Source organism: Taudactylus pleione, unplaced genomic scaffold, assembly GCF_031769625.1.
Source record: "Taudactylus pleione unplaced genomic scaffold, aTauple2 ptg000122l, whole genome shotgun sequence".
In the NCBI taxonomy this organism is placed as follows: domain Eukaryota; kingdom Metazoa; phylum Chordata; class Amphibia; order Anura; family Myobatrachidae; genus Taudactylus; species Taudactylus pleione.
The window spans coordinates 14982122-15007057 of record NW_028284524.1 but is presented as its reverse complement, the minus strand read 5'-3'; the positions used below and the strand labels follow the sequence as shown (position 1 = coordinate 15007057).

The 24936-nt window shown below is 44.3% G+C and overlaps 1 protein-coding gene across 2 annotated transcripts in view; it reads right to left on the bottom strand.

The window, feature by feature from the left end:
• The window catches only part of TMBIM1 (transmembrane BAX inhibitor motif containing 1), a 59643-nt gene that overhangs the window by 25167 nt on the left and 9540 nt on the right, over positions 1-24936 (bottom strand). For both annotated transcript variants that reach the window (XM_088472379.1, XM_088472378.1), the window contains exon 2: positions 10206-10519. In XM_088472379.1, coding sequence (XP_088328505.1) covers positions 10206-10479 — 274 coding nt within the window. In that variant the 5' untranslated portion in view covers positions 10480-10519. The remainder of the gene's footprint in view (positions 1-10205; positions 10520-24936) is intronic.

Here is a 24936-nt window from a genome sequence, read left to right as displayed (position 1 = left end):
GACAGTGCCTTCCTCTTGCTTGAACTTCCGAAGAACCCGAGGCAGAAGGGAGGCTGGATGAAAGAGGTACGCCAAATAGAAAATCCACCTCACAGATAATGCGTCCACGAAGGTTGCATCGAGGTCCCTTGTCCTGGCCCCGTACACTGGAAGCTTGTGCTAGTGTTGTGAGGCCATGAGGTCCACGTCCGGTAGACCCCATTTGTCCACCAGGAGCTGAAAGAAATCTGGATTGAGAAACCACTCCCCTGTATGCACATCGTGACGGCTGAGGAAATTCGCCTCCCACTTGAGAATCCCTGATGATAGACACTGCAGCGATGGCATTTGGCCCATGTGAGAATGCGGGACACTTCTGCCATTGCTGACCGATTTAAAGTGCCCTCTTGGTGATTGAGGTAGGCACTGCCGTGGCATTGTCAGCCTGTACTTGTACTGGCCTGCCCTGAAGAATATCCTGAGTCAGAGTGAGGGCTTTGTAAATGGCTCGGAGTTCCGGATGTTGATTGGTAAGATTGCCTCGGGTGGATTCCAGTGTCCTTAAAAGGAGTGCTGGCCGATCACTGCGCCCCACCCATGGAGGCTTACATTCGTAGTGAGGAGTGCCCAGTCCGGGATCCAAACGGGGCGACTTTGTTTAGGTGGGACGTCTGTAGCCACCTGGATAGGGACAGGCGAACCTCCGGAGAGAGGCCCATCATCTCGGATCTGAGCAGATGGGACAGCCCGTTCCACCTGGAGAGGATCAGGTGTTGTAGGGACCTGGAGTGAAATGGAGCGAACACCAACATGTCGAAGGTGGACACCAAGGTCTGCATTACAGAGTGAATTGACACTCGGGAACTGTGGAGTAATCTGCGCACTCTGTGTTGTAATAAAGAGACTTGGTCGGCTGTCAGGAAGATTCTCTAAGCCTGAGAGTCCACGAAGGCTCCCCGATGTACTATGCTTTGAGAAGGGGTCAGGGAAGATTTTTTTCCAGTTGATCAGCCAACCGTGCATTCGTATAAAGTCAATGGTTACTTGCAGATGGCGGTGAAAAAATTCTGGGGAGCTTGCTAAGAGCAAGAAATTGTCCAAGTATTGGAGCAGTCTGATCCCCTGATGACAAAGATAGGCCGCCATAACTGCCATGATCTTGGTAAAGACCAGAGGAGCTGTAGAAAGTGCTTGAAATTGGTACTATTGCTGTAGGACAGCAAACTGGAGATACTGCTGATGAGAAGGCGCTATAGGTACATGTAGGTAAGCATCCTGAATGTCCAGAGACCATAAAGTCCCCAGGATTCATAGCCAGGACAATAAAGTGCAAGGTTTCCATATGAAACCTGGGCACCCTGATAAACTTGTTCAGAGACTTGAGGTTGAGGATAGACCGATGAGACCCGTTGGGCTTCTGAACCAAGAAAAGGGTAGAATAATAGCCCTTTCCTTGCTGTGATGAGGGGACCGGAATTATTACCCCGGAGAGCAGGAAGGAATGAATGGCCTGGAGGAGCAGGGCTTAGCTTGGGTCCGATGGAGGTCCTGTGCAAAAGAACTGTTGGTGGGCCACCTCAGGAATGAGAGGGCGTAACTGTGGGAGACCACTTCATTTACCCAGGCGTCTGAGGTGGTCCGACGCCAGAACTGGGTGAACTGAAGAAGTCGGCCTCCGACACTGGGAGCCCCCTGGGAAGGCCCTCCCCATCAGGCTGAAGGCTTATCCTCAGATTTGGTAGGTGGACGTCTAGTAGCCCAGGTCTGTTTGGTCCTAGGCTTGGAGGCCTTAGTGGATGCTGACTGCCGTGGAAAGGACTGACCTTGATCTTTTCCTTTATTATGAAAGGACCGAAAGGATGACATCCCAGGCTTTGTAGTAGATGCAGAGGGCAAGAAAGCAGTCTTGGAAGCTGCCAAGGTAGTCACAATCTTGTTCAATTCTGGGCCAAACAGGATCTCCCCAGAATAAGGCAGAGACTTCAAAGCCTTTTTAGAGTCCGAATCTGCCTTCCATGAGCGTATCCAAAGCCGCCTCTCCTAAATAGGAGGCTGCATCTCTAATGTGAGATATGTAGGATAGTTGTTCCCTCAAAGCATCAGAGGGAAATGTATCTTCTAGGGCCTCTGCCCAACTCTCAATGGCTTTTGCCACCCAGGCCGTAGCCCTGGCAGGACGAGTAATAGCTCCTGTAAGAGAGTATACAGACTTCAGGCAAGCTTCCATCCTTCTATCCATAGTCTGCTTTAAGGAGGTTGCAGTGTGGATAGGTAAGGTAGCGTTCTTAACTAGGCGTGTCACGTGGTAATCCACTGCAGGGGGAACTTCCCATTTAGTGCAATCAATAGCTGGAAGAGGGTAAAAGGAAATCAAGCATTTAGGTAGCTGAAACCTTTTACTAGGTATATTCCAAGCTTCACACATAAGATCAGATAGCTGATCAGAGTGAGAAAACTCTGGCAAAACTACATTCTGTCGCTTAAATTGTGTCTTTATTACCTTAGGAGCGGGTTCTGTATCTTCTATTTGAAGAATAGATTTTATAGCTCTCACAAATGCAGGAATATTCAATTTAAAGGGGGGCTCCTCCTCTCCCAAGGGGGAGTCAGAGTGAGAGAGGTCTATGTCTTCTGCCTCCCAGATGATAACTCAGAATCTGATAGCTGGGTGGACTGGGAAGATAACACAGCACGCTTAGTTTGTTTACTAGGTAAGGGTTTCTCCTTTTGCAGCATTTGTTGAAAGGCTGTAGAGGTAGCGCCAGACTCTGCACTGAGGTAGAAAGTACAACTACCCATGGGGGAGGCAAAGGACTCGCAGGGAGTACCTGATGTGGCCATCCCGTAGGGGGAGCTACCACAGGGACTGCTAGGTGGTCCGCAATTGTTGCCAACACCTGTGAAAAAGAAGCCATGGGGGGGGGGGTACCGAGGAGAGGATGCAGGGGCTGATGGGCCAAGTGCCATATAACAAGATGCACATAGACCATCTTGAATGAGCTCCTCTGAAGCGAAGCCTGCTAAACAGGACTTGCAAGACACCAGAGTGGGAGCAGCAGGCTGCGTGTTATTTTTGCTTTTGCTAGACATAGCTGCAAGGATAATGTAGCACACAATCTGGCACAGTGCAATGAGCAACACAGATATACAGTATGTGATAGCCATCACAAATATAGGTAGATGTGGGGTACAATGAACCCTCTATACCTCAGTATTCCAGAAAGGGAAAGGTATAAGCTGACAGTTGAGAAAAATAAACAGACAGCAGCGCTAGCACAAGTCACATACGATGCAAACCTGGCTCCTGGGAGAGGTATACAGGAAGAACGGATCCAGCGTTCCCGGAGACCTCAGGCTGTTGCAGAAAATGGCTGCAGTGAGTCTCTGAGGGGGCGGAGAGTGAGGGAGGAGCAGTTCAGGGGCGGCAATACCGCAATGGGATGGCAGCCTGAGCTGAGGGAGGGGCCGCAGGGAGAGGGCCTTTTCCCCTATGCTGATATCAACCACTGGGTCCCTGGCCTCAGCTGTCCCCTGAACCTGTATAGTTTAAACCCTGGTGGTCTAGTGGAGTCCCAGACAAACCGGTGTCTACATCAGCGTCTACGTTCTGTCTCCTGAAACCGGAGGTAAGACTATGCATAGACACGGGTCCCCGCCTTACCTTGAGTCCCGGCTGCAGTCCGGGGCATGTGGAGCCCTGCTAGCTAGGTCCCACCGGAGCCCCGTACTTAGCCGAGTACTGGAGTCGCAGCACCGCGGAGGGGTGATGGAGCAGCAGTGCAGACGTCCAGAGGACTGTCTAGCGCTGCTTGCTCTGTATGAAAATAAAAATAAATCATAAAAATAACAGCAGCCCCACTGTTCTAACGGTGATCCAACTCCTGCCGGACACCAACGAAACTGGGTTGCCTTCAGGCTGTGTGCGAGGTATAGGGGGGGGGGGAAGGACCAGAGCTTCCTGAGATTGAAAAGCTTTGCTGTTGGTGTCCAGTCTTCCAAGCAGGGCCAGCACTACCACTAGGCAAACTTAGGCAGCTGCCTAAGAACTCCGGCCACTGCAGGGCGCCGCTGGATTGATGTGTAGTGTGGACCGCACATAAGTGCAGTCCGCACTACACTACTAGTAACACACACACACAGCCGCCGGCAGCTGTGTGTTTGTTTTAGCAGCCGATGAGAGTCAGACAGACTCTCATCGGCTGCTGCGCCAATTGCCAGAGCCCACTCATGAGCTCAATTTTACGGTCCCGCAGTGAGTGATGGCAGAGACGTCATGACGTCCCTCCCATCATGCAGAGCAGGCTGGCCCGGGAGGACGAGCAGATGCCGAAGTGGGGATTAAAGTAAGTGGATGTTTTTTTTTTCTTTCCGTGTGTGACTGCTACTACTACTGCTACTACTACTACTACTACTACTCATCCCGAGACCATTCATGTGTGGGGTTGCTTTTCAGCCAAGGGAGTGGGATCACTCACTATTTTGCCTAAGAACACAGCCATGAATAAAGAATGGTACCAAATCATCCTCCAAGAGCAACTTCTCCCAACCATCAAAAAACAGTTTGGTGACGACCAATGCCTTTTCCAGCATCATGGAGCACCTTGTCATAAGGCAAAAGTGATAACAAAGTGGCTCGGGGAACAAAACATCAACATTTTGAGTCCATGGCCAGGAAACTCCCCAGACCTTAATCACATTGAGAACTAGTGGTCAATCCTCAAGAGGAGGGTGGACAAACAAAAACCCACAAATTCTGACAAACTCCAAGCATTGATTAGGCAAGAATGGGCGGCCATCAGTCAGTATGTGGCCCAGAAGTTGATTGACAGCATGCCAGGGCGAATTGCAGATGTCTTGAAAAAGAAGGGTCAACACTGCAAATATTGACTCTTTGCATAAAAGTAATTTAATTGTCAATAAAAGCCTTTGACACTTATGAAATGCTTGTAATTTTACTTCAGTATACTATAGTAACATATGACAATAAGGTCTAAAAACACTGAAGCAGCAAACTTTGTGAAAACCAATACTTGTGTCATTCTCAAAACTTTTGGCCAAGACTGTATAAGGGGCACTACTGAGGGCACTGTATAAGGGGCACTGCATGGGGGACCACTACTGTGGGCACTGCATAGGTGGGACCACTACTGGGGGCATTGCATAGGGGGGGGCACTACTGCCAGCACTACTGGGGGCACTGTATAAGGGGCACTACTGGGGGCACTGTATAATGGCTTGTGTAGCAGGGTTGCACAATTTAAATCAAATTATTAAATCATGATTTAAATCATATCCAATGATGTAGCTGTAGCCCTGGATCGTGCACAAAGACGCAACTGCACAATCAGTGAGGTCGTACAAGTGTGGAAGAAGCAGATGATTGGACAACACAGCAATGTAGTAAAGATGGCAAACGCAAGAGCTAAAATTGCACTCACAGATGCCCACTTGCTGGCTAATATACTTGATCCTAGTTACAGGGGAAAAAAGCTTAGTCCTGCTGAAATTGAGACTGCTATAGAGTTTGCTCATGCCAATAATCGTCAAATTATGCCGGTCATCATCAACTTTCGTGCATCCATGAAACCATTTGCACCATACATGTTTGAAGTAGGGATGTGCAGGCTTGGTTCTACTCGGTTCCGTTCGGTTTTTTTTTCCGAATCTTATTGGGTTTCAGCTGTCACGAGTTTTGGATAGCCAATAAGATTCGGTAAAAAAAACCGAACGGAACCGAGTAGAACCGAGCCTGCACATCCCTAGTTTGAAGTAATAATAATCTGATATAAATCAAATAAATCTGTTTTTTTTTTTTTATCCGATTTTTATGCAACCCTGGTAGCTATCAAGGATGGGGGTGGGGGGGCGTAAGGCTGAAGAAAAGCTTAGGGTGCCAATAAACCTTGCACCGGCCCTGCCTCCAAGTACGACCTACACCCCATTGTCTCCCTGTGGAGCCCTATGGACCCCGAACAAAAAAAAGGTAGTATGATCCTGTACAGGTGCTAATTCCTACAGTTTTAGCACACGGTATGCACTATGGTTTTACATATACATCAGATGTCTATGGTCAGAGCATATAGAGTATTAGGTGGATGGTCCAATGTATACTGCACAGCGCCATTATCCAGATTCTTAGCCATGTAGTTGTACTGTTTTATTTATACCAACATGATGGTCTTCCGGACATTTCCTTGTGGGTGAATAAACTCAGTAACCACACTGGTCAAAGAGATCACATCCATAAGGGCACACAGAATATACAGTAAATATGCAGTGAACACAGTAAAATACATTTAATAGAGATATATGTTTTAGAATACACGTAATATACAAATAGGCTCCAAGCTGGAGATCAGGACTGCATGGCTGGTGACTAAATCAAGTAGACCTATTCCCCAACAAAACTGGGATCAGTAGATCCCAATGGCAAACAATAGCAATGCCAGATTATACAATCTTAATTTGATATTTATAAAGGAACATTGGGGTTATTAATTGTTCCAACATTACATTATAGCTGTTTTCATTTTGTTTCCATAAATCTAAACAGAGGTTTATAAAAGCAGGTACACTCGCACACACTGTAATGAACACATCACATAATTGATTTAATAGATAGCGAAGAAAAAGTAAAATACTAAACATAAAGCAAGAATTTGATGCAAGATATATAAACATTACAAGTAGATTGCACATTCTAATCCCGTGTATTTGTTGGTCTCTTTAATTACGGGTGTGGATCATTAGGTCTACATTGTCTAGATAGACAATAGAAGATAGACAGGCAATAGGTCGACAGGGACTGAAGGTCGACACACTAAAGGTCGACTAGTAACAAGGTCAACATGTACTGAATGTCGACATGGTCATTAGGTCGACACTCAAATGGTAGACACATGTTTTTTGTTGTTGTTTTTTAGCCCTAATCTTTACCCTAATCCTAACCCTCCCTCCTGGTGCCTAACCCTAACCGTCGGGGTAAATGCCTAACCCTAATGGAGCATACACACGGTCAGATTTGTCAGATGAACGATTGAACGATTTTACCAAAGTTTTGAACAATTGAACGATTTTTGACTGCATTAAAATGAATGGAATCGTCCAAGTCTGACTGCAAACACATCAGATGTCAGATATCGTTATCTGACAAACGGGAACGCGCATCCCTGATATATCAGGGCAAGATTAGGTTAAGGGTGCCGTCTCCTGGGGTAAACGGTTGCACTTGTCATGCAGCAACCATGTAGTATCTGTGGCTAGTTTTATTAGCAGCTCAAAACAAAATGAATCCCCCTATCAGAGTGGAGGGACCCAACATCCCTCTCACAAAAATCTTTAGCACTGCACTTACATTCTATAATTACAGTGTTTCTCAACAGGCCTCTAACTTGTTCCCCAGGCAGTGAGAGACTGACTACAGAGACTGACACATCTTTATCAGCTTCTCACAGGTCTGGCAATCAAGGCTGATAATCAGCTAAAAACCTGGGGCATATATATATATATATCTCTCCGTGACAACCTTTCCAGTGATAATATTTTGTAGGTTAATGTTATCAGTGTTCTCCCCAGGCTGTTTTCTGCGGGTGCATCGCCCGGCAGAAACAGCCTACCACGCGGCACTTCCCCCCGCCCCTATTCACCGCATTCCCAGTCACCCTCAATGTGTCCTTGTTACCACGGACACCACGCCGAGCTGCGTCAATGTCACGATCTTCACTTGTGGCTCCGTGTCCACCGGCAATAAGAACATGTTAGTGAAGGTTCCAGGTGATGGGACACGGTCCATTGGGGCAAGGGGAGGTGCCGAGCATGGGACACGGTATTGGTGCAGGAGGAGGTGCCGGGCAGGGGACACGGCATTGGTCAGGGGAGAGTGCCGAGTAGGGGGTGTGCCATTGGGGCAGGGGGTAAGTGGCCAACACAGTGGCAGGCAAAGATCCCTCCTCCTGTATAAAAGTTCAGGCGGGCTAGCAAGTGGGGCCAGTATCTGTAGAGCTGTATAAAAAATACAGTCAGGTGCATAAATATTGGGACATTGACAGAATTTTCATATTTTGGCCTCTATTCACCACCAAAATGGCTTTGAAATGAAACAAACAAGATGTGCTTTAACTGCAGACTTTCAAATTTAATTTGAGGGTAATTACATCCAAATCAGGTGAACGGTGTAGGAATTAAAACGGTTTCTATATGTGCCTCCCACTTTTTAAGGGGCCAAAAGTAATGGGACAAACTAAACAATCCTAAATCTAACTTTCACTTTTTAATACTTTGTTGCAAATCCTTTGCAGGCAATTACAGCCAGAAGTCTGGAATGCATAGACATCACCAGACGCTGGGTTTCATCCCTGGTGATGCTCTACCAGGCCTCTACTGCAAATGTCTTCAGTTCCTGCTTGTTCTTGGGGCATTTTCCCTTCAGTTTTGTCTTCATCAAGTGAAAGGCATGCTCAATCGGATTCAGGTCAGGGGATTGACTTGGCCATTGCATAACATTCCACTTTTTAGCCTTAAAAAACTCTTTGGTTACTTTTGCAATATGTTTCGGATCATTGTCCATCTGCTCTGTGAAGCGCCGTGCAATGAGTTTTGAAGCATTTGACTGAATATGAGCATATAATATTGCCCGAAACACTGCAGAATTCATTGTGCTGCTTTTGTCAGCAGTCACATAATCAATAAATACAAGGGAACCAGTTCCATTGGCAGCCATACATGCCCACGCCATGACACTACCACCACCATGCTTCACTGATGAGGTGGTATGTTTTGGATCATGAGCAGTTCCTTTCCTTCTCCATACTCTTCTCTTCCCATCACTCTGGTACAAGTTGATCTTTGTCTCATCTGTCCATAGGATGTTGTTCCAGAACTGTAATGGCTTTTTTAGATGTTGTTTGGCAAACTCTAATCTGGTCTTCCTGTTTTTGTGGCTCACCAATGGTTTACATCTTGTGGTGAACCCTCTATATTCACTCTTGTGAAGTCTTCTCTTGATTGTTGACTTTGACACATATACACCTACCTCCTGGAGAGTGTTCTTGATTTGGCCAACTGTTGTGAAGGGGTTTTTCTTCACCAGGGAAATAATTCTTCTGTCATCCACCACAGTTGTTTTCCGTGGTCTTCCGGGTCTTTTGGTGTTGTTGAGCTCTCCGATGCGTTCTTTCTTTTTCAGAATGTTCCAAACAGTTGATTTGGCCACACCTAATGTTTTTGCTATCTCTCTGATGGGTTTGTTTTGATTTTTCAGCCTAAGGATGGCTTGCTTCACTGATAGTGACAGCTCTTTGGATCTCATATTGAGAGTCGACAGCAACTGATTCCAAATGCAAATGTCACACCTAGAATCCACTCCAGACCTTTTACCTGCTTAATTGATAATGAAATAACGAGGGAATAGCCCACACCTGTTCATGAAATAGCTTTTGAGTTGATAGTCCCATTACTTTTGGCCCTTTAAAAAGTGGGAGGCACATATAGAAACCGTTGTAATTCCTACACCGTTCATCTGATTTGGATCAAATTAAATCGGGAAGTCTGCAGTTAAAGCACATCTTGTTTGTTTCATTTCAAAGCCATTGTGGTGGTGAATAGAGGCCAAAATATGAAAATTCTGTCAATGTCCCAATATTTATGCACCTGACTGTATATTCTGTGTAGCCTGCAAGAGGGGACAGTATCTGGGCCTCTAAGAAGAAGAGAATTAATCTATAAATTGTTATTTCAATTTTAAATCATTGTAAGGTTGGGATTTAAAACATTTTATTACTGCGAAGGCCTCCACCCGGCTACTTCTTGATGCCACCCGGCTGGAAAAATTTTCTGGGGAGAACACTGGTTATATATGTGTGAATGCATCCTAGCAGATCTATAGCAACCCCTAGGTTAGCAACTCCTAGTAAGTCCCACCAGATGGCTGCCACTACTGTATGTATACAACAAACACAGAAGATTTGATATCCAGTATATAATGTTATACATTCCTTCTTTGTGCAAGATTTGTGAATGGCTTCTTTAGACATCTCTTAAAATAAATTAGATCACTACAAATCATTTATCACCCACAGTTCTCTTATACACACCTTGCATTGTGACCCATATATTGCAGAGCTTGCTACTTCTAATATTACAGGATTTGTGTCAGTGGTCTCAATAAAACCAGATATCTATGGAAAAAGGTACCCAGAACTCTACAAATTACAAAAGTGAAAGTTTACCTCCATGGAAGGGCACATTTGGTAGCATCGGCATCACTGGTTTCGGGGGCTCATTATGTCCAGGTTCCGGGTGGCCCCCGGGCTGAGGGTATCCTCCAGGGGGAAAGAATCCGCCTGGCTGTGGGTAGTATCCAGACGGCTGCCCATAAGGTGGTGGATAACCACCAGGCTGAGGTTGAACATTTGGGGGGTAGCCACCAGGCTGAGGGTATCCTCCTGGGTTATTCAAGGGATCACGATCATTGTATGGTGGTGGGGCACTTGGATAGGACATGGCTAAAGGATGATCACCAAATGCGAGTTGGATCTGTGACCTAAAAAAGAATAAGCTCAAATGTATTTATCCTCATTACAAAACCTTTAAAAGTAGCCTACACCCTTCTCTACAAATCCACCAAAATGTTTCTGTAGGGTTTAGTCAAATCAGCATTTTAGGGCAGTGAAACTAATGCTCTATTATGCAGCATCCTATATGTAAGACCTCAGACATAAGGGTGTAATTTATGACTATGACAGTCCAGTAAACAAGCAAAAACACACACACACACACTTCCTCAAATCCAGCTGAAAGTCAGAAACTGTGCGAATTCTCGTATTACAACACATCTTAAATTCTGTCAATGCAAAGAAACTGGAATACCCGGCGTTGCGAGGGGTTGAAGTCTGACCCTGAAATGTACATGCAGCCTTTACATTGTCCTCACCTATAAGCCCATTCCATTGATCCTGAAATGGACCCCACTGTTTGCTTGCTAACATGCATGCAAACAGTGGCGTAACTACCGTGGGTGAAAGGGGTGTGGCTATGGTGCCTGTGCGGCCTCTGTGGCCCGCCGCTACTCCTGCACCCAGTCATGTACACAAGGTAGGCAGGTGCAGCCAAGGCCGCCGAGGGGGCCCCGGGCGTCAGCTGTGTTGATTTGATGCTGGCCCACAAGCTGATTACAGCTGGCGCACTGGCAGGCAGACATGGAGAGATAGCGTCGCCGGGCACGAGGCAATCAGAGCTCGTAGACAGGCAACCAATCAGCAGTGGCGGCTCCTGCTTGGCTCCCGGTCTGTGAACTCCACTTGGCTCGCAACCGGCACCAGATACAAATTGCGCCAAAGCTGTCTGTCCATGTCAGCCGCTGCCTGCCGGTGTGCCAGCTGTAATTTATTGATGGCCCGGGACCAAATCCACACCTGCTGGCTGCTGATAGCACACAGGAGGAAGTGAGAGGCCGCTGGAGGGACATGGGGAGATGAGTTGTTGTGGGGATGGGGGGGGGGGCATAATATGTAAGGGGCATTACTGTGTGGCATAATGTATAATGATCAAATTACAATACCCTGACAAATTTGGTGGGCCAAGTCCAAAAACTCTGGGCGTGCATAAAGTACAAACATACTTTCTCGCTTATTATGGAGCTTACACATGGGACGATCAGACAACGATCAAATATCGTTCTCCATGTGCTGGATGTTTGATATCGAACATCCAGCAACATGCACCAACCCCCAAACGATGTAACGACCTGCCATCAACGATCGCGGGTCCCTATAGCAAAAAGGCGAACCTGGTCGATATCGTCCAGGTTGGCCTGCATGCACGGGTGATGGTCGATATCGATAATCCGTGCCCACGCATCAACCATCGTTTGGTCGTTAGAGGGGGTTAAAAAAAGGATTTAAACGATCAAATGATAAACAATATCGTTATTGTTTAAATCGCCCTTTTTATCTGACCGTGTGTACGCACCATTATATAGCTGTAATACAATGTATCCAAATGTATTTATAACTAGTGTTCCGAGAAATAAATTAGTGACACACAATACACAGACTTTAGATATTTGATTTTGCATATTAATCAATAAAGAGCTCTAGAAAATTATTAAAAGGAAAACAAACAGTCACACCTCTAACCTTTATAAAGCGGATGCAGTTAGTGTCATTCTGGTTTGTTGCTGTTAGAGATACTAAAACTATTATCTGCAAATTATTGTTCTATGCTATTAACTATTTCTGATTTTAGCCAAGGCGTCTTTTGAATACGGAAATCACAACTTAACAAAATGTCAAGCTATGGAAACCTTAGGTGCAGGGGTTCCATTGGGTAGTCTCCTATTCAAATAAATACATAAATAGTTCAAAAAAAGAAAAACCTAGGGAGGAAGAGGAGTATTACAACGTCTTACTGGCAACGCAGAGCACTGTGACGCTTAGATTTTGGGGGAGATGCACGAAGCCTTGGAGATAGACAAAGTGAAGAAAGCTAAAGTACCAACAAATCAGCTCCTTTATCTCTCTACAAGGCTTAGTACATCTACACTATAAACAGTAATAATAATAAACATGACTAAACAGACTAACTTTAACCTTAGGTTTAGTAGCACATGTTTAGTCCATTATCAGACAAGCTAATTACGGTAAGTCACTGAAAGATTCAGGATATTGTACCGTAGCCTCAATGCAGAAATGCCTGTCCCTAGTATTGACACGTTCGTCTTCAATATCTGCATCTTTTTGTTTAAACACCACAAAGCCATAAATATACAAGCATATCTGTAGAGTAATATGGGGTACACACCGACCGATGGACCCAGCAACTGATTTTTGTAAACATACACACTTACCAATCGATTGCATAATGTCTGGCCAGATATCACAACTGGGTGGGCATTTAAATATGTGTTGTTATTGTCGCTAGTGCCTGTGGCCAGCATATGGGTCAGTCGGTTGTCTGTACACATGCAGATGTGAATGATTTAGCTTTCAGATATATCCCATCAGTGTGCGATATCTGTGAAATATGTTGTTCACAGATATATCGTGTACACCAAGAGCCGATGCACTGAATAATATATTGTTCATCGTCTATAAAAAGGTATATCGTCCAGTGTGTACCCAGCATTAGGGACAAAGATCTATTTTATGGGGTACAGGACACCGCCTGCATGCTCACTATGTATTATGATGACTGCAAGCACCAATCTCATCTAAATCAGCCAAGTACAGACGGTATCTGTTATATACTTACATCAAGCATCACACAGCAGCTGTCTAATTGTCTGGCCTTCTAAGCATCCAACAGATTATTACTGCTGAGTGCACTAAAACAATATGTAAGCCCATTTCACTAGGGTGGGACTGGCATAGTGTAGAAAATAATGGTGGGCACTATAAAAATGTTTCTCTCCTCATAAAACTAAACTGGTCATCTGTTATGTTAAAGAGGATTACATTTTTACCAGTTTATAAATGAATACCATATTATCTGCCTCCTATAACATTATAGTATACAGACAGGTGGCTCCTGTCACTCAAATTTGCAATCAGAAATGAATGAAAAGGCAAAAATTATATTTATTTTTAACAGTCAATAACACACACCTTTCTTTACAGTTTTATTTCACCTTATGTGTGGCTAGCAGTCCACTTTAAACATAGGAAAGACAGCGTATGTTTACAGAGTCCCATTTCAGCCATTGAGAATGGGGAACAATAAGGGGTCATCTTGTATATAAGCTGCAAAGATCCGCTCCACATCCTTTTTCCACCAGTAAAAATTACATTATTGATCTTTCGATAAGAACAATGTTTTCCTTCCCCTCATCCACAGGAAAGGAATTCACAGTACTTGAATGACGCTCATTTGCCAATATTTATTAGGACTTATTTATGATCTCAGCAGCTTCATGTAATTACTATTTCTTTTTTTTTTTTTTTTTAGCAATGTTGCGCTATATTTGCTGTTATTTATAGTAGCAGAATTGTAGGTTCCGTTTCCTGATGTCTCTATGGTTACAGTCAGACGCCATGGAGCACAGTCCTCCAGGTGCCAGGTGGTAGATGTTCCAAGGTGTTAAACTCTCAGTGCGCTGTTGGTCACGGCTGTAGTGCATACTTGCCTACTTTTAAAAACTAATTTCAGGGAGATTATAGTCAGCAGTAGCATGTGCCATGCGAAGGGGTGTGTAATGCTCCGCCCAAAGGGCATGTCTAGCTTCACCCACCATGTCACTATTGCCACTCAGGTTTTTGTTTTAAAAGTATATCTCACACACACACTCCATGTATGCTTAAATGCTGTAAATTTATTTGAAATCAATAATAATATAGCTAACTTAGGAAAAACATCCGGAGACCTGATTTAAAAAAACAGAATTTGCAGCATGAATTATATTACATCAATATGTTACAAGAGCAGCCAGCAATTGTGAAATACAGGCTGTCATAGACTTAATGATATCCATTCATGGGACCTATTATGTTTAGCATCTGCCTCCTACAGTGGGTACAAGCACCAGTGTAATGGGCAGGGCATCCCCTCCTGCTATCAAGACTATGGGGGAGTTTAACTAAGCAAGCATGGCACCATATGAGCACGCCTACCTACATGAGAAGGAAGTAAGTAACCCTGCTGCTGGATACATTAATCACCACCTCATGACACAGCACGATCAGCAAAAGTCACTCACCTCTCCTAGTAATGCTGCAGCGAGATTGGTCTTTCCGGAGAACCATGCACAGGCAGTGCGCTGGTGGTGGGCAGGCAGTGCGCTGGTGGGCAGACCCGGCAGAGCTGCTGACTCAGTGCTATGTACACAGAGCAGCACGCACATGAGAGACGGCAGCAGCACCCAGCGGGCGGGTCACTAGGAGCAGCGCGCACACACTGGAGGCGGCAGCGGCAGCACCTTCAGAGTTAGTCATCACTAGTACTACACTGCTGCTGGTAGCGCTAAGAAGAGCGCATTAATGAAAGCAGCATGTTGATTGGCTGGAAGTTACTAGTACAGATTTGTATGCCTTGTTCTGATTGGTCGGGTAATCCGGGTGATTTTTTTAACTTTCCGGGGCAGCGGGAGACTCTACAGAGAATCGGGAGTCTCCCACAGGATGCGGGAGGGTAGGCAACTATGCGGTGTAGTGTGGCTGCACCACCTGCTGTTAATCCTGATAACTTTTGAATTTATCTATGTAATTTTGGTCCTCCCAGTTTAGAGAGAACTCAATTAAGTGCTATGTTATAGGGACAATTATCAAGGCCATGGTGGACATTTTTGATGCTAGGAGGGATGGAAGTTCTCCTTAAAATATTTAATGAGAATAGTAGCGGTTAAATGGGAACTCCACCTTCAGATGGATACTATTATCATGGTGTTGTATTTTCTCTGTCCTCCAATAGATCTGTTGTGTAGACACAACGGCCTAGTGCCCATACCTGGGCTTATTTGTTGTAATGCACATTAGCTGAATAAAACATAAATCTTCCTGTAAAACAGAAGTCTCTGAAAGTGGCCTTCCCCTTGGGTAAAAAAAGTTTTTTTCCTATGTGACTTGAAAGTCTGAGTGGACAGTAAATACATTTCAAGCCTTCATAATGGCAGCAAAACCTGTGTTGTAGCCAGTAGGATTTTTTACATATAGGGTCACCTGTTTCCAAACCAGCAACCAGGAGCCCTGGCCACAGAGAATATATTCATAAAAGAGATAAACTTGACAAGACCATCACCAACACACAATGGAGCTCTTTCAGAGTTTGCTGCAATTTGCAGGTGCAGTATGCAAAGGGGAAACTTAAAATGCGTGTGGATCCGCAGCAGTAGCACATACGCCTTGTAGTATATGTCACATACACTTACGTCCCACTTGCACAGGTTGTTAGCCATATATTTTATGTGAAACAAATGCATTCGCTATAAGGCATCAATAAAACAGCTAAAGCCTCTGTAACACATAAAAAATGCAAAAAAAAGCACAATGTGTCTGTGCAGTGAAGCATTCCCCAAGCAGAGTCTTCCGGGAAGGAGCTGAATGACTGCATACAGCGGGGGGCATGGCTGGCAATGACTCTGTATTGGGGGCGTCAATGCACAATCACGTCATCGTGGCCTCGCCCCCTCTTCATAATGCCAAAATTAAAGGCATTGTAAAAAAGGGGGTGGGGCCACGAAGACGCGATTCAACGCGAATCGCGTCATCGCCCCCCACAGCAGGGGTTTCTATTAGTAGTCGGGGGCAGACAGCAGCCGGGAGGCTTGCCTGCCTTTCTGGGGGGTCGGGAGCAGCACCAGATATTCAAGAGGCTCCCGACCAAATCAGGAGGGTAGCCAAGCCTGATATATATATATACATACATATATATATATATATATATATATGCACATACATACACACACACACACATACAATAAGCCGTCACTCCACATTCAAGCAATTATAAATGCCCTGGAGCCCTCCTAGGTTTTCCCAAAGAAACAAACAAGTACAACAAAGTAAAGAAGGTGACACTCAAGGGTCTTGTAGATGAAGAATTACTCTGACAACTGTGTCTATCTTGAACAAAACACACAATTGCCAGAGTGATTCTTCATCTACAAGACCCGTGAGTGCCGCCTTCTTTCCTTTGTTGATAGATATTTTTTTTTTTTATTATTTAAAAAAAAAAAACATAAAAATGAGTGCAAAAATTCCATAATGAAACAACTGTATATTGCATTTCCAAATAATGTTCTTACATTTAAAAATGGTGTTCCTTAAATCCCAACACAGTATGATTCTCAGGGAAATGTGCCAGGTGACACCTCTCCTAACAACAATGAATGTAGTATTAAATTACAGACACATTAATATAAGTTGTCACACCAGGTTTTTCCTGAGCAACCGCAAAGTAATTAGTGATCCTTCACAGTCAGGACTGCAGAGACGTGGACAAGATGAAACATGTCTGTGACAGCATGTTTGGCCCTAAACCACACCGCTAACCTTTAACATAATACAGGACATCTAATCGTGACTCATAACTAACCTATAAAACACAAAGGGCTAAATGTAATAGCCTGTGAACTGGCGCCCCTGATGGAATACATGCGAGTATGCCCGTATTTTGCAGGCTATTACATTTAGCCCAAAGACGCTGAACCTATGTAATGTCAAGGAAAAATGTACAGGCTTCAACTGACTGACCGGTTGTAATATGAAAGTCAACTTCAGAATGTCGACTTGGACATTAGGTCGACAATCAAAATGTCAACATTATTAAAATGTTGGCATGTTCATAATGTCGACATTTTTGCCTTACCGTAAACCTATTCCTAACACAGATATATACTGTCAATATTCTGGTGTCGACAAGTTGTCATTCAGAACCTGTCCACATTCCGACCGAATATCGATTGACAATAGACGTTCCGTAATGGAGTCTCTAGTGAGCTCAATGTGCGGCCAATTGCCTGACACAGCTCCATGTATACTGCAGTGGGTCTGGACAGCATTATATCAGCTCGATGTTCCCGATGTATACGTAGGACTGCAAGGTATTACGGATTTGAGATATCAGTAGTGGGCGTCTCTATGCTGGCTGTGCGATGGCTTTGCGATTGCATTCATTAGCATATTTTCGCAGCAGACCTCCATACATAATCGCAACTGCAATCACAATAGCGATCCGTAGTGGATCAGGCCCCAAGTCAGCTACTAGAGGGAGTATATTTACTAAACAGCGGCTTTTGAAAACCACAATTGACAGCTGTATGGAGCACAGAACTTGAAAAGGTAACAATATTAAATGCAAAATACAACTGGATTTACATTTATTAGTATTGCTGTTTTAAACCTTGAAAGCAAAAACACAATCATCGGTTTCAAAAGCCACCATTTAGCAAATATACGACAAGATGTGGGACAGACTTTCATAGAAATATGGTAACATGCAACAGCTATTCTGACATTCTTCCTTGCACCCTCCATGTAAGTGTTAGCATCAGCCTGTAGTATACATACCATTACTGATTTAGCTTTTCTTTAATTTGTTAATTTTGAATGGATTAATTAAAGGAAGTTATCACAATGGTAACATTTCACAGTAGCTTCATAAACTAACTTATTAGAAAAATTGAAGAAAATGTGAAAGCTTCTGACGAAAGTGATAAGACCAAGACCTATCATTTTAATGAATGTACTTGATAACAGAGAAATGTCAGATTGAACAGACTGGTAAAAGCGTTACTGGCCCTCTCACACCTCTGAATGCCATTGTGTTCCTACCCTTTCTAGTTCTGCCACTGCATATAACCCCTTCAGTGCTGGATGACATACTGACCCACAAGCAGCAGGACCCTGCACTTACATGCTTGACTGAATTTATGGACACGCCCATAAGATAATTTAGTTTGGATGATTTTCATGAGTGTTGTATAGTGGGTGACTTATATTTAATTAAAAAATGAATATACCTATTAGTAACAGAAGGTGGCATTCTAAAAAGTGAACAGTAGCCTACACAGAAAACGCCGGCATCCTGACCCAGGTTAGAACGTACACCTAACCTAACTCCTAACCCTACCCCTTCCTGCAGCCTAAATCTAACCTCCACCTCCTATTGCCTAAACCTAACCCTCCCTCCCTGCAGCCTAAACCTAACACCCCCTCCCCGCAGCCTAACCCTAACTATCCCCCTAACCCCAGTACTTAACTTTGGGATTCCGGCGACAGTATTCCGACAAGTGTCAGGATTCCGGCGTTGGCATTCCGACCGCCGGAATCCCAGATGTCGACATTTTGATCACATCCCATTTAGACCACATGGATGACCAACTATTCGGGTTATTCAAGTTAGCTTCCATATCCGTGAAAGGTTTCGCCACATCAAACAGAAGAACAGAAACTGTTTCCATCTGGGTACTTTTTGTATATTATTCAGGTTAGCTAATACGAGTGACTGCATTAAACCATGATGCACAATGTGTGTCTAGTCAAGCAGTATAGGAGTGGTGGTGAGGTCAGAGTAAGGATAGTCATTCTACAAGGAGCGGAAATCTCTAAAGTGTTGTGAATGTTTATTTTTCCTTTCTGCAGAAATATTTAAAGGTGCATACACACGGTCAGATTTTTCTTCAGATCTGAACGATAACGATTTTAAAAATCGTTGATATCTGAAGGAAAATCTGACGTGTGCAACGATGAACGATGCGCGTTCCCGATTGTCAGATAATGATATCTGACATCTGATGTGTTTCCAGTCAGTTTTGGACGATTTCCATTCATTTTAATACAGTCAAAAATCGTTCAATCGTTTGCAAATCGTTCATCTGACATATCTGACCATGTGTATGCACTTTAAAGGTGCATACACACGTAACGATTTTGTAACCAATGATTTTCTGTCGGATTTTCCCTTGAAAAAGTGAACAATTTTTTTAAGTGTAATGAACGATTTTTACAACGATGAATGAAAAATGAGGGCCTCATTCAGAGCCGGTCGCACAGAGCGTGCGGTCGGTCTGAATGAGGGGAGGACCTCTTGAATTTTCAAGACGTCCTCCTTTGCGGTGGTAAGGCTGTGGGTTAACACCCACAGCCTTACGACCGCCTAAGGTGATCGTAAGGCTGTGGGTGTCAACGAGACCCTAGGGTAGGGTCTCCCTTGTCGTAAGCCCCGGAGAACTTTCGGCTCTGTCTGAGCCGGAAGCTCTCCACTGACATCACTAGTGATGTCAGTGGGGCCGCCCCCAAACGGTAGGCGTTCCCATGGGAACGCCCCCGTTTGGGCTGCCACCCCCCGGCCCGCCTTCCAAATGGGGCGAGCTGTCAATCAACATCGACAGCTCGCCCCCTTTGGATCGAGACCCGCTACGACTGGCGCTGTCGGTCGTAGCGGGTCTCACGCATGCGCACAACAGCGACGGCGCCGTCGTGCGCATGCTCTGTGGGGGGCCATCGACCCGGTCCGAGCGCATAGGCGCTAACGACCGGCTCTGAATGACCCCCAGAATGAGGTCCAGAGTGTGATGGAAAAGTGGTGATACATTGCCGCTTGTGCTCACTTCCAGCTCCAGAGCTAGGATGGCTTTCCTGCTGTATGCCAAAATGTAAACAGTATGTCTATAAAACATTATTATTATTATCCCCTCTGCTTCCCTACTGAAAGTGCACAATACCCCCTATTTTATGTGTCCACAGCATACGACAGAGCATTGTACAAATCAGCCAAAGACACAAGACAAAAAATAAAGACATATTAATAATTAATTTGTAACCCCAACACCAATGAAGTCTTTGGAATGTTCCTCAAGTAGCTTCTATAGCAGATACAGACAGTCTCATGTTATAAGCAAATGTAAAGGGACTGTAGCCTCATTGATGTTTTTTGTGACTGAGTTTAGTTTAGTTATCCCGCTGTACAAAGACTCTGTGGCCAGTGTTGTGCCAAAGACAGCCTGCCACCGGTTCTGAACAAGCATTTAAAATTAATATATTCAAAGTATTATCCTATATAGAACACTAAAGTGTTTGCATAATAGAGCTCACTTGGCATAGGTTGTGACTGTAAGCAAGGTGCAGCTCAAGGATGATCCTGGTAATGATTGATCTGAACAAACCACCTTCTAAACATAGCAAACAACATATTGACCTAAGGTATAATTCAGCTTCAAAAGCGCACCAGTCACCTACACACAGTGGAAGCAGTGATTTTGCAGATGGAGCCAATATACAGAACCAAGACTGGTGCCTCATGATAAATTGGGCATGAAGTCTTGGTGATTAATTGGTTCAGTCCAAAAAACAGTTGCCCCCTGTGTAGAGAGGAGCACATTTTAGCACAAGGGGCTATTCAATTGTTTTTTTAGGCAGTGATAATTAAGGAGAGCAAGTGCTTTGGGCACCCACATTTCAGCTCACAGCCTCCTGAGGTGGCCAGCAGAAATGTGTGAAAAGTCTGGCTTTTGGGTGCCCAAACGGCACTTTTCACACCGTGCCTAGTAATTTTGATGGGTTTAGCCTCCTTGCTCTGCTAAACCCAATACTTTTGGTGTGTGACAACCGTGACAATTAATTGGCGCCCAAAACAACTGAATTTCTCTGTCGGGTGCCCATTAATTATAACAGCCCAAAAAAACTATTGAATTGCCCCCCAAATGTCTCTGGTCCACCACTCCTAGCTGACAAGCCTGGCAGGGAATGTTTTATGTATTAATATCATTTAAATTCCCAATTTACAAACACTATCTACTTTATTCTGATAAACTTGGATTTACAGTAGCCTAGAACACCTAAAAGCATAGAAAAAAAGCATGTGTATACAGCAGAAGTTCCCTATGGCAAAATGTACCACCAACTTAAATTATATCAGAAGTGATTGAGAATTTCCATGACCAAATAAAAGCACGCCCACATTCACACAGTCTCGGCCCGCATTCTCTTCCACTGGTGCTTTGGAGATCTTAATATTCTGAGGGGGAAATGTATCAAACCTTCTAAAAAAAGAGTGGAGAAGAGAACAAGTGGAGTAGTTGCCAATAACAACCAATGATAGCTGGCATTTATCAAGTACATTTAATAAAATGAAAGGTAGAAGTTGATTGGTTCTATGGGCAACTTCTCCAATCTTTAGAAGACTTGATACATTTCCCCCTAAATCACAGAGTGCCGGGTGCCAAGACTCCAGTCATCCGCCAATCAGTGAGTTGCTCAGGAAAGTCACAGCGCGTTACACACAACGGGTTATGTAAATGGTACCAACAACAATCTATGTATAGTAAAACACATGCTTGGACACTCCAGAAGATATTCAATGATGCCAAATTATGGAGTATATACAAATATTAATTACTGTAATGTCATTGCATAGTGTTATTAAAGTGTACATTCGGTGCCTGTCTGATACAGTCTCAAAGTTCATACAGGATCCTTTCTGCTACCAAATAACAAAATCCAGATACTCAGACAAGTCTAAACACTACATTCAGAAGAAATAATGTAGCATTCCTCCTCCGACTGTGTAATGTGTGCATATTTCCATTGCTTGGAAAGTGGGTAGATATTCTTGTATACACAAACCATAAGATAACTTGATTATATATATATATATATATATATATATATAAACGTCCCGGCACTCTGTGGGTAAAAAGAATACTGGCCCGGGTGCCTTCCACAATAAGACATAAAGCAATGAGTCACTGTAACATATAGATCCAAAGGCGGCACTCAGAAAATAACTTTACAATAAATTCTTGTAATAAGCTTGATAAAAGCGCATATAAAGGCACTGAAACGTTGCTTCACATAGCTGTGTTTCGAGTAAAGGTTATTTTCCGGAGTGCCGCCTTTGGATATATATATGTTTTAACAAGCACCATAAAATAGTCCAGCACAAACGATCCTCCACTGTGTGTTTAGGATATGTAGCACTCAGATCCTTTTATGTGGCCTGACTGACGCATTGTTTGCACACCTCCGGCGTCCTCCTCGGTGTGTATCTCTGGTGGTTCACCGATCGCGGCTTGTGAGTGGGCTTACAGTGCAGTGTGGAGACCCGGGAGACCAGTGGTCGAGACGGAGTAGTGCCAGTGGGGTGCAGTATTCTCTGTTATATTTTTTTTTCTATAATATATATATATATGTCTTAATATGTCTAAGACAGAGCTAATCATCTTCCCACCCTCCCACATCACCTCACTTCCCACTATTTCTTTATCAATTGATGGAATAACTATCTCATCTAGTCCCAAGGTGCGCTGTCTTGGAGTTATCCTGGACTCATCCCTCTCCTTCAAACCACATATCCAGAACCTTTCACAGTCCTGTCGTTTCCATCTCAAAAATATTTCTAAGATCAGACCCTATCTCACCCAGGATGCTACTAAAACCCTCATACACTCACTGGTCATCTCCAGATTGGACTATTGTAACCTCCTCCTATCTGGCCTCCCCAAATCCCATCTCTCTCCTCTCCAGTCTGTCCTCAATGCTGCTGCACGGCTTATCTTCCTCTCCAAACATTCTGTATCTGCCTCCCCTCTCCTACAAGCCCTACACTGGCTCCCCTTCCCTTTCAGAGTCCAATTTAAGGTTCTCACGCTCGCTCACAAAGCCCTCACCCAATCTTCTCCCATATACATCTCTGATCTCATCTCCTTTCACGCTCCTCTCCGCCCTCTTCGCTCAACTAATGCACGCCGCCTTTCATGCCAGCTGATTACTTCCTCCCACTCCCGCCTCCAAGATTTTGCCCGCACTGCTCCCCACCTCTGGAACTCTCTCCCACTCCGCATCAGACTCTCCACCTGTTTGCAATCCTTCAAACGGGCTCTCAAGACCCACTACTTCATCAAAGCCTTCCAGCTATCATTCTAACTCCTTGCTACATGCTCATTCGTCCCCATCTACCCCATCTGTGTCAACCCAGTTTGTCTTCCCCCACCTTTTTAGAATGTAAGCTCTCACGAGCAGGGCCATCTACCCTCTTGTGCTTCTCCTTACTATAGTGTCATTTACTTCTTACTCACCACTAGGGCACCTAACACTTGGTTGCTTATGCTCTGTTGCTTATCTGGGTGATATGGTCACTAATGTAGCAATATATATTATCCATGTCCTGTATTGTATTGTTCTGTAAGTCACTTGTATACAATTTGTTTTTGTACTTTGTAAGGCGCTGCGGAACACTTGTGGCGCCATATAAATAAATGCTAATAATAATAATTATATATATATATATATATATATATATATATATACAATTAGGAGTCTCAGAGGGAATGGGAGTCTTTCCATGACTGTACTTAAAATTGATCGTACGCCAAACAATGTCCCCTGCCCGGTGCCTCGTACGCCAAACAAGGCCCCTTGCCCGAGGCCACATACGCCACACAGAGCCTCTGCCCGGGGCCTCGTACGCCACACAGAGCCCCTGTCCTCGTACGCTACACAGAGCCCCAGCCTGGGGCCTCGTACGATACACAGAGCCCCTGCCCTTGTATGCCACACAGAGCCCAGCCCCGAGGCCTCGTACTCCTATCTGGTATCAATCTACCCATGCAGACTCGTCCATAGTCAATATCTGACCCAGCCCATTGTGTGAATAGGCAACAGCAACAAATGAGTGCAGGGAGTCTTGAAATTCACAAGTGGCTCTTCGGACAAATGATATATTTTTATTTTTTTAAGGAAGAATTTTAAATCATGTTTTCTTCATGTGTGCAAAAATATAATATTTTACTTTCATTTTCATTCCATGAACTGCAGATAATCCAATAAAGTGGAATTATCCTATTTATTCTCTCATATTTTAAATCCCACTATTATGTCCAGTCCTACGTCACATTTGCCCCTGAACTCAGAAATCTGCTCTGAGAATCAAGTGGTCAGACAAGTAAATGCACCCTGCCCTCCAAAGATTGTTTTGTGACCCTCTGCTTTCTGCAAAGCTCCACAGACTCAGGATATAAATTATGTTATTATTCGATCATTTGTGAGATTGTGAGCAGCATTCTCTTACTGCTTTGTCTGTCTGTTAATACCTAGTCTTGTTTTATTTCTCCTTTCTGGCATTCCTCGGTGCCCACACACATAGCGATATTTTACACAATCTGGCCGATTCCGACACATTGGAACGACAGATCGTGTCAAATATGGCCAAATCGTGAGGAAATCGTGAGTCCCCACTCACAATCACGATGCGATGCGCGTCCCCGCTGGTCGCACATCGCATCTTCAGATCTGCCGTGCAGTAGGGCAGATCTGACAATCTAGGACGCGATGCACTGTAAAAAGTCTGACTGCAGGAGAGATAGTTTGAAGATTGGACACCAAATCGTGTGCAGATCGTGTGCAGAGCTGCCGGGGAGAGTTACAAGGGAAATCGTACACATCGGCTGATCGTGGGCAGATCGGTATGTGTATGGGCACCTAGTCTCATATCCCCAATTCAATCTATCCCTAAAGCAGGGTACAAATTTAA